The 18,682-nt window shown below is 38.9% G+C and overlaps 2 protein-coding genes across 2 annotated transcripts in view; one reads left to right on the top strand and one right to left on the bottom strand.

The window, feature by feature from the left end:
• Nucleotides 1–18,682, bottom strand: part of LOC146672638 (protein NLRC3-like) — a 183,158-nt gene that overhangs the window by 135,011 nt on the left and 29,465 nt on the right. The window lies entirely within an intron of this gene.
• On the top strand, nt 720–17,239 carry LOC146672640 (uncharacterized). Its single transcript, XM_085400895.1, has 4 exons — nt 720–913; nt 4,892–5,488; nt 5,814–6,000; nt 17,136–17,239. The coding sequence occupies exons 1-4, from the start codon at nt 896–898 to the stop codon at nt 17,237–17,239; spliced, it is 906 nt and encodes a 301-aa protein (XP_085257021.1). The 5' UTR covers nt 720–895.

Genomic DNA, 18,682 nt, shown 5'->3' with positions numbered 1-18,682 from the left:
TGGATTGTCAAGACTCAAACCAACCATTGAGCAAAGACAGCAGCATCACTTGTTTCTGTTTGTTATACAGCCAGATTTACTCGTGACACACATGTGCAGCTGCTTTATCACCTATTCTGAATTTGTTTCAAGCACAATACATTTGTTACACATGTTGGGATATTGTGTTTGTTTTAAATGTTATATACCTGTGTGGTATGTGACTTGTGTTGCCATGACGCCAGGTCTCTCTTGGAAATGAGATTTTTAATCTCAATGAGATTTTTTTTTTACCTGGATAAATAAAGGACTAATTTGTAACTTTCAGTGTTTTCCGGTCTTCCAAAAGAAAAAAAACCTTCAACTACATGACATGCAGTTGTGTATTTGTTTTCACCTTATCATACACTTGAAGTTTTACAAATCACCACTTCTTTAGTGAATATCATTTCAGTCTCAGACAATCTCGTTTCTCTTACAGAGGTTGAATGCACCTTCTGCGGATGGCCGTACCACACAGTGTGCGTGGACTTCCCCTGCACAGAAGGCAACTACAAATGCTGTGAATGCTAAATAAACAGAAACAAATGATCCCTGTTGTCTTTGCTTGATGATTGGTTTGAGTCTTGACAATCCACATTGCTGGCGTTGCATCTTTCAATGCCAGCAATGGCAGGTATCAGTGCTCAAAGCTTTTGTGTTTGTTTCCAACAAGTTGCCCACCTCGGGAAACAAAAATGTGTTCTTTTACTTGTCAGATGAACATATGAGACACTTTGACTCTTCAGTGCAGTGTGGAGCCTAACAAAGATCTGTTTTGTGTCCCAGCTGATCAGCAGGAGGAGGAGAGTCTGACAGAGCAGCAGAGGAACATTTTCAGCTACTTGGACTCAGCTCAGCCACTACAGAGGAAACAATGAGCTCAACACAGAAGGTGACAGACAGAGCAGGACCATATGACCAAAGATATTTATCACCATATACATTTGAACATTTGCCATAACGATGTAGCTGACGATAGAATTGACAGCAGACAAAATACTTTACAGCTGCACAACTTTATTAAAAACCCATCAATGTATTTTCACTGAAACAAGCAGCTGTTGTTTATGTGCATTAAAGTTATATAAAAATGTAACAGTGCAAATGCAAATTCCTCGCTGACAGTTTAACCAAAAGGCGTTTCCAGTGGAAACTGGCCGACACATCCTGAGCATAACCATGTATAATATCCACTAAACTTCAGAAGAGGTTATACAGTCGTGGCCAAAAGGTTTGAGAATTGCATAAATATTGGAACCTGGAGAAGTTGCTGCTTAAGTTTTTATAATAGCATTTTGCCTGCACTCCAGAATGTTATGAGGAGTGATCAGATGAACTGCATCGTCCTTCTTTGCCATGAAAACGAACTTAATCCCCAAAACGCCTTACCACTGCATAGGGCTGCCACAAACGATTATTTTGATAGTCGACTAGTCACCGATTATTTTTGCGATTAGTCGACTAATCAGATCATCATCCATTGGACGTAAAACGTACAGCTTATTGCACCAGCAGCATCTGCTCTTATATAACTATCATTAGCTTACAGCTTTAAGTGTTTAAGGTATGTGCTAACTAAAAATAAAGACAAGATGGTAGTTTATTAAATTTTAATTAAATGTGCAGATTGTTTTGGTGAAGTTTAATAAACTCAGCCGAATTACTCAGGAACAAATAAAATACTGAAAAAAGCCAAACAATAACATTTTTAAGTTTATCTAAGTGACTTATATATCATGTTTAACCTGAGTAGGGCGGTGGGTTTGAAAACGATCTGCCGGGAGTCCGGTGCTCTCATGGCCCCCGGCTAGCTATCGAGCTAGTGGGTAACAGACTTCTCCGAAAACGTCGGAGCGCTTTTGAAAATATGTGATGTCTTGATAAACTGAGCCGATATTTGAGGTTTACACAGCTACATTCTCGCCTGAAAATATGTTAAACGTTTATTTTGTGACCCAGAAAGAATAATAAGAGTAATATTAAAACTAACTAGCTGCCGCTATTGTTGGAAACTGCGCTGGGCCGCGCTATGAATTCTGGGACAGAGCTTCTTCTTCTTCGGGGTTTAACGGCAGCTGGCATCCTTGTACATGCAGTGCTGCCATCTTCTGTTTCAGTCCGTTATTACACTCTTAAATCCTGCTACTTATTCCTGCTTTTGGGATCTTACAAAGCTTCAAACGACGCGTCGACTATTAAATCAGTCGTCGACGATTTTGATAGTCGACGTAATCGTGACTAGTCGACTAATCGTGGCAGCCTTACCACTGCATTTCATTGCTGTCATCAAAGGACCTGCTGAGACCATTTCAGTGATCGTCTTCTTAACTCAGGTCAGAATGTTGGCGAGCACGAGGCTGGAGATCATCATGGCTGTATCCCGATTCAGGTTCTGCAGCTTTAAAGTCCTCAAGGGCCGCAGACTCAAAGACCGCTAAGGCCGAAGTGCGAGGCTCGTAGGTTCGTGAAATGGGACGTCTAACCTCCGTCGCGCTGCCCAGGTTGCCTAGCAACCATGATACTAACAGTTATTTATATATATATATTTATATTATTTCTGAGAGTGTATCATGTAACACTATAGATCAACTTAGCTCAGAATATATAAAGCATATAAACAGTTACAGCAATATGATGCAACAAACACAGCAGCTACTGATCCAAAATACTCAAAGCTTCATAGAACTGAAACCAACATTTATTTTTAGCTCCATTCTGCTGCTGATACAGACTTTAGGTTTCTGAACATTAAACTTGTTGCTGCCTTTCATAGTGTGTAACTTGAAGGCCCTGAGTACTTTCTCCCACACTGAAAACACTGGGATGATCACATTATTTGAACATTACCTAATAAGACTGATTCAGCACAGACAGTTATGTTAAACTTTCCTAGCAGTCCTTCACAAACAGGGAACAGTCTGTCTATTCTCTCCATCTGTCAGCTGCTGCTGGCTCTTCCTCCTCCTCTTCCTCACACACTGCTGAGTTTGTCCTGGTGGATCATCAGGGCTGCAAAGCCTCACAGATGATGTGCAGCAGTGGGTCCCTCAGTCTGTCCTCACTCTGGACACTTGCAGTCGTCACACATGGAAATCAAATGTGTGATAAGCTGCAGGATTCAAACACAAGTGTAACTTATAAACACATGTTCATACTTTTATTCCACAATCAGAGAGAAAGAAACAGAGAGAGAGTGCAGGACAGACACAGGTGACAGTCTCAGGTGTACACACTGCTACACAACAGCACCAGAGAAGCAGGATTTAGTGTTTGTGTTATTACGAGTGTAAACAAGAAGAGTTCCAGATGGTGCAGTGGACACATGTGTGACTGCTGTGATTAAAGCATCTTTCTTTCAGCTTAACGAGTGAACCGTCAGCTCGTTCAAACACACGTTAAAGTGCGTTTGGCTCGACACCACCGAACAGAGGCAGCAATATAACACAGCTAACATTAACAGTGCAGTGAATCCTGCTTGTGCCGTGATGTTCAGGACTGCAAACCGAGCAGCATCACTGACTTTCAGCTTGTTGTGTTTGTGGATATATGACTGACTTTAATTATCCACAAAATCATCACATTCTCTGTCAGATTAAGGTCGACTATTGAACGGCGTATATTTTAAAGGCTTTAAAACCAAGTTAACGCTGAAAGTACAAACATCACTAATGTCACATAACTCTGCCGACAAGGCATAGCTATGGCTATGAAATGCTCTTTGTGTATCACTTCTTCATTATGAAAGATGTCATTAATGCACTAGTAATGTCTCATCTGGAGTATTGTTCAATCATTTGGTCAGCAGCTAATAAGACAGATCTTAACAGACTTCAGTTAGTCCAGAATAAGGCGTCCAGATTAGTGTGAAGATGTTCATACTATACTAATATTGATAAAATGCATAATAACCTTTCTTGGCTTCCTGTACAGGCTAAAATATTCTATGGCTTACTTGTAGTTCTAAAGAAAGCAATTCTGTTAAACACACCACATTTATTCTGCTCAGCTGCAGTATCCAGATGAAATACATCATCATATTACACAGTTTTCAACAAGCTGCAATTTAGTAAATGCTCGAGTTAAAAGTAACGTTTTGTAAAACTGTTACATTTAGAGCAACTTTTAAGTGGAATAAGTTGCCTTAAAAAATTAGAGAATTATTCAAAACTTCAATGAACACTTAAAAGCCGATTTACAGAGCTTTTAGCTGTTGTAAATATTGTAAGACATGATTTGTTTTTGAAATTTGTGTAATGTGCCTCAATGTTATTGATATTATTATTATTATTATTATTATTATTATTGATTGCTTATATTTGAACAATTGTGAAACCTCACTGTGGATGTAAGAGTGAAATTATGTGGATATCTTGAATCCACTTTATTGTGTAATATTTTATGTGAGTATTTGACGGAAGATGAGCAACATCTGTTGTGGAAGCTAACGGGGTTCCTTTAGAATAAACAAACATAGGATTTATTATCACTGAATAATTCTGTATAAATCTATACAAATTATAGAAATATGTAATAGGAAACAACAAAATAATCTAAATTATAAAATAGTGTGTGTGTGTGTGTGTGTGTGTGTGTGTGTGTGTGTGTGTGTGTGTGTGTGTGTGTGTGTGTGTGTGTACAATCAGGAGGGATGGGCATGATTTTAGTGTTTGAACAGTCATGAATTATCTTTAACAGCAGGTTGGATGTAATGTGTTAGAACTACCAGCAGGTGGGGATAAGAGACCTTTAAGGTGTTTGGTGCCACGCTCCACCTTCAGGTTTAAAACTAGTGTTAATGGAGTTTGAAGGTTGAGTTTGTTCCACGACTGCATTTCACTCACTGCCTCTGTTTGTATCTCTGTCACTGCAGGACCAACATGGAGCCAGAAGTCAGCGCTCTCAGGAGGCCGACAAACCTCACAGAAGAAAGGGAGAGAAAAAACACACCTGTGACGAGTGTGGGAAGGGTTTTACTGTGAGGGCTAAACTAAAACGGCATCAGGTCATCCACACTGGAGAGAGACCGTTCAGCTGTGACTTGTGTGGAAAGTCTTTTTCCTGGAAGGGTTACCTAAAAACACACCAACTCATCCACAGTGGAGTTAAAGCGTACAGCTGTGATCAGTGTGGCAGAGCTTTTACTCACAGTAGCAACTTACAGAGGCATCTAGTTACCCACTCTGGAATTAAGCCATACAGCTGTGACATCTGTGGAAAAACTTTCAGCCAGAGAGGGAACCGAAATACACACCTACGCATTCACACCAGACATGATGTGTACTGCTGTGAACAGTGTGGCAAAGAGTTTATAACTCACACAGACTTACAACAACACATGTTTACCCACACTGAGGAGAGGCCTTATCAATGTGACCTGTGTGAGAAGACTTTTAAATCTCCACGTCACCTGAGACGACACCAACAGATCCACACCAGAAAGAGACTCTACAAGTGCAGCTACTGTGAGGTATGTATTTATATTGTTATCTTGTCATTTTAGCCTGACTGTTTGGAACAACTCTGCTCATTAAACTGTGTTAGCATGTTAGCAATTCTACTGCATGGAAAAGCAGCTCTGAGTGATTATTCAGATTTTCCTTTCAGTTATGATTTTAGTATTACTGTAGTATTATGGTGGTAGTATTGTAGTTATTGCAGCCCAGTAAACTGAGTGTGTTAACTGAAACAGTCAAATGTAGTTGGACGTCTGCAGAGATGCTCTTTATTTCAGGCGACGTTCAGGATACAAATGTTGAAGGACTGACTTACACTGTCTTTGTGTCTTTGTTTAGAAGCAGAGCGACACAGATGGATCCAGTTCTCAACCCTGTCATCACTGTGGTGGTGGGAAAGACTTTCATTGTGACCTCTGTGGAAAAACTTTCAGTCAGCAAATTACCCTAAAAGTACATCAACGTAGACACACTGGAGACAAACTGAAATACTGCAAAGAATGTGGGAGAAGCTTCACAACACCAAGTGAGTTAAAACAACATGAACTGATTCACAGTGGGGTTAAAAAGCACCTCTGTGATCAGTGTGGGTCATCCTTCACCACTGCAAGGGACCTTAAATTACACAAACGAGTCCACACAGGAGAGAAACCACACAAGTGCAGACACTGTGAGAGAAGCTTCTCACAGTCAGGTAATCGTAACATTCATGAACGTACACACATGGAAGGAAACTACAGCTGTGACCAGTGTGACAAGAGCTTCAGGAATCTCAGTTCATACTCTGCACACAAACGATCCCACGTTACTAATAAACTGTTTCACTGTTACCAATGTGCCCAAACATTCACCTCATTGTCTGCTCTGTGCAAACATCAGTGCGATCACTCAGGGCAGAAATCACTCCCATCACTGGATCACAGTGAATCTGAAGACACAGAAAGATCCTCTGGTTTCTGTGTCGGACTCAAAAAGCTTGAGATCAGGCTCCACAGAGTTCAGATAGAATCATTTAAACTTGTGTTGAACTGAACTGGTTGCTGGGCTGAACTTCTACATAATACAGATCTACATGGGATCTTCTTTTCTGTTGTTTTACTGAGTCAGTTTTGTCCTTTTTTCTCTGTCCTGGTTTTGCTCGTCTGTAAATGATTGAAACTCAGTCAAATAGTTCATTGTTCTCCAGCAAAACGTTTTGGAAACTCATGTTTAACCTTTAAAACTCTGACATGTTTTAGCACACAAGGCTTCATCGGGGAGTTCACTCATGATTGGACCATGAGAACAAAGGTTTTTAGTTCTTTCAAAGAGAGTCTTGGAGATGTTTGATGTTTCTGTTTTTCTGAAACCACCTGAAAGAAAAACTATTTTTCTTGCTTTATGTAGTGTGGAAGTTTTTAATGTTTCTTCATCTGTGATGTTCTTGAATGTGTTCACGTGAAGATGGTACAAATAAACTGTCCTTTCAGCTTTAGCTCCTAATTTATTCATTATATATGGATGTAGCACAGCAGCCGTCTCTTGATTAACACATGGAGGGCTCGGGATCTGATGGTGTCGTCTCCCTAATTTGCCCACTCAGTAAATCTCACTCATGGCCAAGAAATTGAAATAAACCTTGTTTCCCTGCTGGATAGTGATCCACTGTAACTCTGCTCCTCCTTCCTGTTTAGGATTTCTGTGGCTGAAGTAAAATTCCCTCCATCCATCACTTATCCCAGCTAACCCAAAGTGAAATAAAGTTTTGCTGGTCTTAAAAAAGCATTACAATAATGGGCATTACCAATGCAAACTGAATGATACAGAAGATGAAAGAAGAGACTTTGATCAGTTAATAAAGCTCATGGTCTTGATTCATTGTGGCTGCTACACAGATACTTCTGGGTCACTTCTCTCAGTTAGGAACCTTCCTCACCAAACTGACTGTTGGACCACACCCCTGGTTTCATGAGAAATTGTTTCAGCCATGATTTCTCTTCCTGTATTTCAGAGTAAAGACTGAAGTGACAAATGGAAGCATGTTTAAAAAACACAATGTGAGAGAGACGTTGAGGTCCTTAGAAGTTACCCTGGGTTTTTCTGTCACCCTGCTAGATGTTACACACCTTGTTATTGGACTGATTTCTACTGCTGGACTACTCCTGCGGAGAGTAACAATACTCTTACTAATTAGCTCCCTTTCACACCTTTGGGGATATTTATTTTTGTGTTTGCAGCGCTGTGAGCCAGAACAGCGAGAGAAAAATCTGCAACAGCGACGAGCCGAATGCTTACGTGAATCGCAGCAGCTGCACATGTGCTACGCTGAATTAGAGGATATCTTTGCTCTGGATTTCTATTTCTACTTTTTCATTTCTATATGATTCTTCTTGCATCTAAACAAAGATGATTCAATTTGCTAAATGTTGATAGCTCTTCGTGCTCAGGTGTAAATGAGACGTAATATTTGCTCTTGGTTTGGTTCTCCTGTACAGAACCTTGCAGTACAACAGAAACCTAAAAACATTATTTGTAGTTGTTATTCTTAGTTGTTCTGCTGCCTAAATACCACAGGGTCTGATTATGAAGTTATTGAGCTGCACATACTTTATGACCTGCTTAAGTTCGAGGTCACAGCGTATGTAGAGCAGCTGGAACATAATGAAGTCTACAAGGTTAAAGTTTTCTCTTCAGTTATTGTTCTTTCTGCTGCTTAGTTTGATGGATCTGAGAGCTTTTGTTTTTATTATTGTTATTATAATCATCATTAATATTTTACTCTCTAGAAGCTTTAAAATAGTGTTTGTGTTTGAAAAAATTGATTTAAGAATTGAACAGAAACATCTGTCCTTCTGAAAATCGCCCAAAGGCACGGAGACAAAGTCAAAGGATGCAACCTGTAACTTTCTCTTCCTTCATGTCAGGACCATCATCCATGATTTATATAAAATGCATATAGCAACAGTAGCACTTTAGTTTGGACTTTATGATTTCTGTAACTGGAAAATATTATTTTGTTTAAAGACAGAAGTGACCGCATAGTTGCAACATCAAAGGGAAATATTAATTAATTAGCATCAAGTATATTTGTTGCTTAAGCGTTTGCACTATAACTTAAGTAGGATTATAACTTTTAAGGAAGGAAAGATTTCAGATATTTAGTTCACTGTTTCAGTTATTTTATATGAAATTAAAACATTTACGTTGGTCAAATATGATGCTCTAAATCAAATAAAAGTTTGAAAATAAATGATGTATTTTTAAATGCTGCAACAAATGTTCACAAAAAGTAACTATAATTAAAACCAGTTAAACAAAATTCAAAAAACAAAAATCACACCTTTGGGGATATTTGTGTGGATGCCCTCAAAGGCATCCACACTATTGAGTTCCTGTTTCCCTTTATTGTATGGATGCCTTAATAGGCATCTGCTAAAACTTTCTTGTCTTTGAAACTTAACTACTTCCTCATACTTTCACCTAGAAACTCCATTCAAACTTTAAAACGTTCTCAAATGATTGGGCTATTCCTGTGTGATTCAGCTTTTTCAGATCTTCTACCGTTTTCATCTTATCTCTCTTTAAGTCTTCAGTTGCAAAATTGTGATTTTTGAGAAAATACATGCGTTGCTATGGTTGCTATGCAATTAACTCAGAGGGGACAGTGAAACTGTTTGAATTTTCTCTTCATGTCCAAACAACTTCTTGCTACTCGCTCAATTTCCACTCAATCCCCACAAATTATACATCAAAACGTAGGTATTTTTGCTGGCTTTCAGAAAATGTCGCTATAATTGTTGTGGGACTTATAGATATTTTGCAAATCTCCTCAGAGTAACACAAAGTGTGAAAACTCTCCATATAAACTCAATGGAGAGTTTGTTCAAAATCACCGCTGGATTTCTCTAATGAGAGGCATTTTCAAATTGTCATATCTCCTTAACGAAGCGAAGTTAAGACATAAGGCTTGTCCCGATATATCTTCAGACACTCCTGATGCTCACAATTCAAGAATTATTTTCTCACCTATTACCGTTCTGAGATGAGTTAGACTTGTTTGAGGGTAGGAAATTTGTCCCTCGCTCAGATTTCATCAGATTTCAAATTCTGGAAATGAGGCACTTTTTTCTCTCATCATATCTTTTTGATGGATTTCCACAGAGCCCTGAAAATTTCCATGACTGTTCACCAAAGGCTGCTGTTTCTTACGGTGAAAGAATGATTTTTATGCTCCATATAGATTTAGAGTTACCAAAGGTTGTTTGAGAGCAAGTCAAGGCAGTTTTTGCTTCGCCTCTACTCAGTTACAGTGTATTACAAGTCATATATCTTTAATAATTTATATTTTATCTCTGAATTATGAACACCTGAAGATCCCCCCCATCTCTTCTGAACAAAACGATGTCTGAATGACCGTTCTAGCCTTTACGGTTAGGAAATTATGGCCATTTGTTCGAGGGGAATCCTGAATGTCAGAAATACACTGAAGAAAACTCACACCTCTCTCTGTGTCTGTGTGTGTAAGGGCTGACTACAGCAGGTGCAGCTAATTTAACTGACCTACATATACCAAGCCCAGACTCTCCACAGCTCCTGTTCCTTTTACTCTCTGTGTATGTGTGTCTGTGTATCAATATTTCTCCTATGTTTAAGTATTACTCCTCAATCATAGTATTTCTGCTAAAGCAAAGTACTTCTACTACATCTTAGTACTTTTGCCAAATCATAGTATTTCTGCTAAATCATAGTATTTTTGCAAAGATCATGGTATTTGTGCAAAATCATGGTTTTTGGGCCAAATCATAATATTTCTGTTATTTTATAATATATGTGCTGAATATATTATATGTGCCAAATCATAGTATCCATCCATCCACCCATTTTCATCCGCTTTATCCGAGGCCGGGTCGCGGGGGCAGCAGCCTAAGCAAAGAGGCCCAGACCTCCCTCTCCCCAGCCACCTCCTCCAGCTTATCCGGGGGAATACCAAGGCGTTCCCAGGCCAGCCGAGAGATATAATCTCTCCAGCGTGTCCTGGGTCTGCCCCGGGGCCTCCTCCCGGTGGGACATGCCTCGAACACCTCACCCAGGAGGCGCCCAGGGGGCATCCTTGTCAGATGCCCGAACCACCTCAGCTGACTCCTTTCGATGTGGAGCAGCAGCGGCTCTACTCTGAGCCCCTCCCGGATGGCCGAACTTCTCACCCTATCTCTAAGGGAGAGGCCAGCCACCCTTCGGAGGAAGCTCATTTCTGCCGCTTGTATCCGCGATCTCGTTCTTTCGGTCACTACCCACAACTCGTGGCCATAGGTGAGGGTAGGGACGTAGATCGACCGGTAAATTGAGAGCTTCGCTTTTACACTCAGCTCCCTCTTCACCACGACGGACCGGTGCAGCGTCCGCATTACTGCAGCTGCAGCCCCAATCCGTCTGTCGATCTCCGGCTCCCTTCTCCCATCACTCGCGAACAAGACCCCGAGATACTTGAACTCCTCCACTTGGGGCAGGAACTCATCCCCGACCCGGAGTTGGCACTCATAGTATTTATCCCAAATTATAGTATTTATGCCAAATCACAGTATTTCTGCTAAAACGCAGAAATAGTACCTTTTAGCAGGAATTTCTACCAAAAGATAGTACTTCTGCTAAATCAGAGTATTTCTGCTAAACCAGAGTATTCCTGCCAAATCATAGTATTTGTACTGAAACATAGTACTTCTGCCCAATCATAGTATTTGTACTAAATGATAGTACTTGTGCCAAATCATAGTATTTGTGCCAAAGCATCGTATTTGTATGGAGTCATAGTATTTCTTCTAAATCATAGTATTTCAATCAAATCTCAGTAGTTGTTGTTAAAACGCAGTATTATTGCCAAATCATAGTATTTGTACCCAATCATAGTATTTCTGCTAAATCACAGCATTTGTGCCAAATCAAGGTATTTGTGCAAAAAGATAGTATGTCTGCAAAACCATAGTATATCTCTTATGTTATAGTATTACTACTAAGGCATAGTATTTCTGCCAAATCATAGTATTTGTACTAAATCATAGTACTTGTGCCAAATCATAGTATTTGTTGCACATCATAGTATTGGAACCAAAACATAGTATTTGTCCCAAAGCATCGTATTTGTATGGAGTGATAGTATTTCTTCTAAATCATAGTATTTCAATCAAATCTCAGTAGTTGTGCAGTATTGTTGCCAAATCATAGTATTTGTACCCAATCATAGTATTTTTGCCATGTCATCGTATTTGTGCCGAATCATGATATTTTTGCCAAATCGTGGTATTTGTGCCCAATTTATAATTCTGTTAGGTTATAGTATTACTACTAAGTCGTAGAATATCTGTTATGTTATAGTGTATCTGCGGAATATAGTATGTGTGCCAAATCATAGTATTTATACCAAATCACAGTATTTGTGCTAAAACATAGTATTTCTGCCATATTGTGGTATTTGTGCAACAACATTGAACTGTTATGTTATAGTATTACTACTATCCATCCATCCATCCATCCATCCATCCATCCATCAATCTTCATCCGCTTTATCCGAGGCCGGGTCGCGGGGGCAGCAGCCTAAGCAAAGTATTACTACTAAGTCATAGTATTTCTGCGTTGTTATAGTATTTAAGATAAGATAAGATAAGATAGAACTTTATTAATCCCTCGGGTGGGTTCTTCTGGGAAATTCGACTTCCAAAAAGCACAGCAACGACCGAAGTTACAGTTACAGAATTGTTATATATATATATATATATATATATATATATATATATATATATATATATATATATATATATATATATATATATACACACACACACACACATATATAAATACAGAGACAAATATAAATAAAATATACAAAGGGGATAAATAGAATAAATAGGAATAAAAAATAAAAATACAAGTGAATTGCACAATTGCACATTTCAAGTATTGAGTCTATTGCACTGTTGACTATTTACAAAAAGTATTGCACAAGGTATTGTACAGTGAGGTGAAGAGGCACTACAGCTTAGTTGTTCCCCCCTCCTTTGTCCTCCTGTTTCCCCTCCCTCTCCCCTCCAGAGAGGAGTTAAACAGTTTGATGGCGTGTGGGACAAAGGAGTTTTTAAGTCTGTTAGTTCTTGTCTTTGGGAGAAGCAACCTGTCACTGAACAGACTCTTCTGATTGTTTATGGCCGTGTGCAGAGGATGCCCAGCATTGTTCATAATGTCCATCAGTTTCTTTAATGTCCTTTTCTCTGCCACTGTCACCAGAGTGTCCAGCTTCATGCCGACCACAGAGCTAGCCTTCCTGATCAGTTTCTCCAGCCTGGATGAGTCCCTCTTTGCTGTATTTGTGCTAAAATGTAGTATCTCTGCCAAGTCATATAATTACTGCAATTTCATAGTTTTTTTAGGAAATCTTTTATGTTATAGTATTACTACTAAGTCATAGTATTTCTGCCAAATCATAGTATTTGTGTAAATTTGTATACTGTAATTTCACTGTATTATGTAGTGGCTAAGTAGGGGGCTGACTGTTTACTAAGTGCATCAGTGTAGGTCATCTCTTGTGTTGGATTGCCCTCTTGTTGCGCCTTTTGGGTAGTGCCTTAGTAAACATGAACCCTGTAAGAAGTGGTATCATATGAGAACCGGTTTGGCTCAGTGAGATGAGTATGAGATGAAATTCTGCTGATTTACCTCTTTTCTGCCAAATCTTCAACCATTTCAACTCTTATCAGCATAATTCTCAGCAGCTTCTGCTCTTTTCAGCAGAATTCTGCTCATTCACCTCATTTCAGCAGAAATTCTGCTGATTGAACTCTTTTCAGCAAAATTTTCAGTTTTTTCTGCTGTTTTCAGAAAAAGACTCTTTTCAGCAGAAATTCTGCTGATTGAACTCTTTTCAGCAGAAATCATGCTAATTGAACTCTTTTCAGCAGAAATATTTTCTCACCTATTACCGTTCTGAGATGAGTTAGACTTGTTTGATGGTAGGAAATCTGTCCTCTCAGTTTTCAAACTCCGAAACCGAAGCCGTTTTTTCTCTCGTCATATCTCCGCGACGGAGTTACAAAGAGCTATGAAAATCACAGTCAAAGTTCACCAAAGTCATTCACCCAGTACAAGAATTATGCTTCTATCCCACCTAGTTTTTGAGTTAAACAACGTTTTGTAACTCCAAAAAAATGGCGTTTTTCGCCTCTCAACGCGATCTAATTCTGACTGCTCATCACCCTGTTTTCCAGGCGTCCGCTCTCTTTCCCAGTGGCGCAGTTGGTAATGACACGGGTCTGAAGCCCAAAGGTCGTGGGTTCAATTCCACCTTGTCCACATGTTTTCTTCCACTACAAATTAATACACTATCACAGACCAGTAATTCATATCGATAATTTATTACAATTCTGCAAAGTTTTATGATTTTAGCAGCTTTTCTAATATGGACCTCAGATTCTTGTTAACAGTCCATTGCAGAAATACATACAAGTACACAGCCCGATGAAGCAGACAGAAGCAGTACCTCTGATTGGTTCAGCATTTTCACCTCTTATCAGCACAAATCCCAGCTTTTTCAGCTGTTTTCAGCAAAAAACTCTTTTCAGCAGAATTCTGCTCATTCAACTCTTTTCAGCAGAAATTCTGCTGATTGAACTCTTTTTAGCAGAATTTTCAGAATTTTCACCTCTTTTCTGCCCAAATTCTGCTCATTCACCTCTTCTGAAAATTTTTCAGCCTTTTCACCTCTTATTAGCATAAATCTCAGCTGTTTTCAGAAAAAAACTCTTTTGAGCAGTCTGAAGCAATTCTAGTGATTCATCGCTTTTCAGCGCATCTTTTTGCTTCCTTACCTCTTTTCATCAGAAATTCTGCTTATTCACCTCTTTTCTGCAAAGTTTTCAGCCTTTTCACCTCTTATCACCACAATTCTCTGCAGCTTCTGCTCATTTCAGCACACTTGTCAGTCTCTCCACCTCTTCTTTGTGAGAAAAAGCTTGGTGCAGTGAGATGAGTAGCTACCTTGAGACCAGAAGGCCCAGATTCAAATCCCGCTCAGGGCAGCTTTTTTTTTTTTTTTTTCAACTTTTTCAGCTTTTTTCCGCAGACATCTTCAGCGTTGAGGCATCCACACAGCATTTTCGCAGGAAATGCAAATTTTTCTAGTTCTTTATTATTCCGGGTGTTTCCGTACACTTTTCGCCGTGGAACTACTCCCACACTTTTCATCTGATTTTCGCCATTAAAACTTTAAAAAATTCTGCTCTTTATGCTAATGCCGGCTATGACTTTTGGTGCTCATAACTTCTATACTTTTTGAGATATTGAATTTTTTTTGCAATATTTTTTGCCCATTTCTGCCATATTATCAGTGGCCTCACTGATTTTCCTTGCCAGGTTGACCTGTGTTTTAGCTCAGTGAGATGAGCATCCGTTCTCAGACTGGGAGGCCCGGGTTCAAATACCGCTTATGGCAACAATTCTTTCAGTTAACAGTTAAACTTTTTTTAACTCTCTTCAACACAACTATCAGCTTTTTGACCCCTTTTCATTAGAATTTTAAGTTTTTTCACCACTTTTCAGCAAAAATACCAGCTTTTTCAGCTGTTTTCAGCAAAAACCTCTTTTCAGCAGAATTTCTGTTGATTCAACTCTTTTCAGCAGAAATTCTGCTTATTCACCTCTTTTCTGCAAAATTTGCAGCCTTTTCACCTCTTATCAGCACAATTCTCAGCAGGTTCTGCTCATTTCAACAAAATTGGCAATCTCTCCACCTCGTCTTTGTGAGAAAGAGTTTGGCTCAGTGAGCTAAATAACCGCCCTTAGACCAGGAGGGCCAGGGTCAAATCCTGCTAACGGCAGTTTTTTTTTTTTTTTTTTTGTAAATTTCAATTTTTTCAGCTTTTTTCAGCAGACATCTTCAGCGTTAAGGCATCCACAGAGCATTTTCGCAGGAAATGCAAATTTTTCTAGTTATTTTTGTGTTTGCAGCGCTGTGAGCCAGAACAGCGAGAGAAAAATCTGCAACAGCGACGAGCCGAATGCTTACGTGAATCGCAGCAGCTGCACATGTGCTACGCTGAATTAGAGGATATCTTTGCTCTGGATTTCTATTTCTACTTTTTCATTTCTATATGATTCTTCTTGCATCTAAACAAAGATGATTCAATTTGCTAAATGTTGATGGCTCTTCGTGCTCAGGTGTAAATGAGACGTAATATTTGCTCTTGGTTTGGTTCTCCTGTACAGAACCTTGCAGTACAACAGAAACCTAAAAACATTATTTGTAGTTGTTATTCTTAGTTGTTCTGCTGCCTAAATACCACAGGGTCTGATTATGAAGTTATTGAGCTGCACATCCTTACGCTCTGCTTAAGTTCGAGGTCACAGCGTATGTAGAGCAGCTGGAACATAATGAAGTCTACAAGGTTAAAGTTTTCTCTTCAGTTATTGTTCTTTCTGCTGCTTGGTTTGATGGATCTGAGAGCTTTTGTTTTTATTATTGTTATTATAATTATCATTAATATTTTACTCTCTAGAAGCTTTAAAATAGTGTTTGTGTTTGAAAAAATTGATTTAAGAATTGAACAGAAACATCTGTCCTTCTGAAAATCGCCCAAAGGCACGGAGACAAAGTCAAAGGATGCAACCTGTAACTTTCTCTTCCTTCATGTCAGGACCATCATCCATGATTTATATAAAATGCATATAGCAACAGTAGCACTTTAGTTTGGACTTTATGATTTCTGTAACTGGAAAATATTATTTTGTTTAAAGACAGAAGTGACCGCATAGTTGCAACATCAAAGGGAAATATTAATTCATTAGCATCAAGTATATTTGTTGCTTAAGCGTTTGCACTATAACTTAAGTAGGATTATAACTTTTAAGGAAGGAAAGATTTCAGATATTTAGTTCACTGTTTCAGTTATTTTATATGAAATTAAAACATTTACGTTGGTCAAATATGATGCTCTAAATCAAATAAAAGTTTGAAAATAAATGATGTATTTTTAAATGCTGCAACAAATGTTCACAAAAAGTAACTATAATTAAAACCAGTTAAACAAAATCAAATGTTTGAATCATGCTTAACCAAATGCCAGGCTGGAGAGCTGAACCTAAAGTATACGTAGAAAGATTTCAACATCTGAGCAGTTTTTAATGTTTTTATCACATATAAATGTCACAGCAGTGGGTCCTGGCCCAATGCTTTGTGTTTTTGGTTTTCTTTGACTCTTGTTTTTCTTGGTTTTTGTTCTTCTTATTTATCAGGCTCTCAGTAATCTTAGTTCTCCCTCCCTCAGTGTTCATTTCAGCCTGTGTTTAGTTTCTGTTCCCGTGTCCCACGTTTCATCGTTTCATGTCGAGTCAGCCCTGTCTCTCTGTTTCCTGTGTCTCCCCAGTCAGCCCCGCCTCCCTCGGGCACTCATGTGTGATACAGAGTAATAAACCTGACTACATTTGCTACACTCTCTTTATTACCTGTTACTTTAAAATTCATACACTAATTATGTCTGCCCATCTCTCTAATGTGAAGGTCAAAGGTCAACATCCCAGTGGCATAAGAATAATCCCAAAGGGGCAAAGGGAGTGGTTAATTTAGCATATTTAGCATTAAGGGTACAGCAAGGATATACTTTTACTTATTGTGGCAGGGGTGTGGTCTCTGGCCTGCTGCAGTGGAGGCTGGTGGCGGGACGTTGGACGGCACAGGTGAGGGTGATGGAGCTCATGACTCTCCCCTTTATAGTGACGGAGGAGACTGGCGTGGGGGAAGCGTGTAGTGGAGGAAGCCGAGGAGAGAGCTGGTTTCTGGCTACAAAGACGGCGTCAAACCAGAAAATATTGCTTGTGGTCAAATAATGTGTAATAATAATGAAATAAATAGGCCATTGGGAAAAACTTGATTTTGAAATAAAGACTGACTTTGAAAAAAAGGACATTTGGATTAAAAACGGCTGGGAATAAATAAAATGCCTCAGGAATAATCTCTGTTATTGTGAAAAATAATGATCATGAAATAATATTTCACAATAATAAGTAAATTTATATAGCAGAATGCAATATATTTCACAATAATGAGCTTCTTTTCAAAATGTGTTCAATTATTTCACAATATCATTCTCACATTACATATCTGTGTCTTACTTGTTCACATAGTTATTTATTTCATCATGACTTATTTATTTATTTAATTTTGAACACTTTGGAGTTCCATATGGTTGTAGTGGGCTTGTAATGTAAATGTGGTCTGATTAAATGTGACATTAATGCTGACGCTGCATCAAACCCTGATAAAACAGTTCTATTAGTAGGTCTGTGTGATCAGCATCAGTGGGTTAAGGTGAGGCCTTGACTAGTAGAACGTCATGTTGGTGTTTAACAACACATGAGCCAACATCAGACTCCGAGCGCTACGATGCTAAAGATCAGAAGATCCAGTGTGACATCATCGTTACCTGGCAACAGTAGCCCTCATCTGACTTTATTGGAGGATATTTACACCAGCAACACGGTTTAGTTTGATATGACGGATTAACAACATGCACTGTGATATCCAGTTCATCTGTAATAGATACTGGATCTAATCAGTGAGCAGATATTTGATCAGCTTATTTATAATTATACTAGAAACAAATACAACTGTGTTGGTGATTCATGCAAACTTGCATATCAGCCTTTGAAGGTTTTGTAGTATTGAGAACAAAGAGGTTGTGTTAGGGCTGAAAAGCCCGACTTGTTCTCCTCTGCAGGTCATCAAATGCACCACAGAAGTTTGTATTTGCACAGCCTGTATATGTTTGATGGCTTTATTATTCTCTGTTCAAAGACAGTAAATATGGAAAATGTCTCATGTAGTATCAGCTTCATTTAAAATGACTGCAAACATTTAGAGAACATGTGCTGCTGTTTGTCCTACATTTCAACACTGAATGAACCCTGAAAACATGATGGCAGCTGGCAGGTTGGAGTTCACATGAAATATTGGCTGTATGAAGACTGGAAATATAGATGATAAAAACATGCAGCCAAACATTTGTGGACATGAATAAACTATCTGATCCAAAAAGCAGGAAGTGACACAGCTAGAAAGTGTGTAACAGCTGAAGTCAAATGTGATGCAGAGTTGAATCTGCACTTGGATCCATCTGTGAAAGGTCCACATGTAGGGATCACATGAGTCCTGATGTTTGTCAGTCCAGCTTGATAACTCCATCTACTGTGGG

Source organism: Rhamphochromis longiceps, linkage group LG3, assembly GCF_057381845.1.
Source record: "Rhamphochromis longiceps isolate RC_006_pf linkage group LG3, R_longiceps_female_GT1.1, whole genome shotgun sequence".
In the NCBI taxonomy this organism is placed as follows: domain Eukaryota; kingdom Metazoa; phylum Chordata; class Actinopteri; order Cichliformes; family Cichlidae; genus Rhamphochromis; species Rhamphochromis longiceps.
Note: the sequence above shows the minus strand (reverse complement) of the source record. Positions and strands in the feature narration are given on the sequence as shown.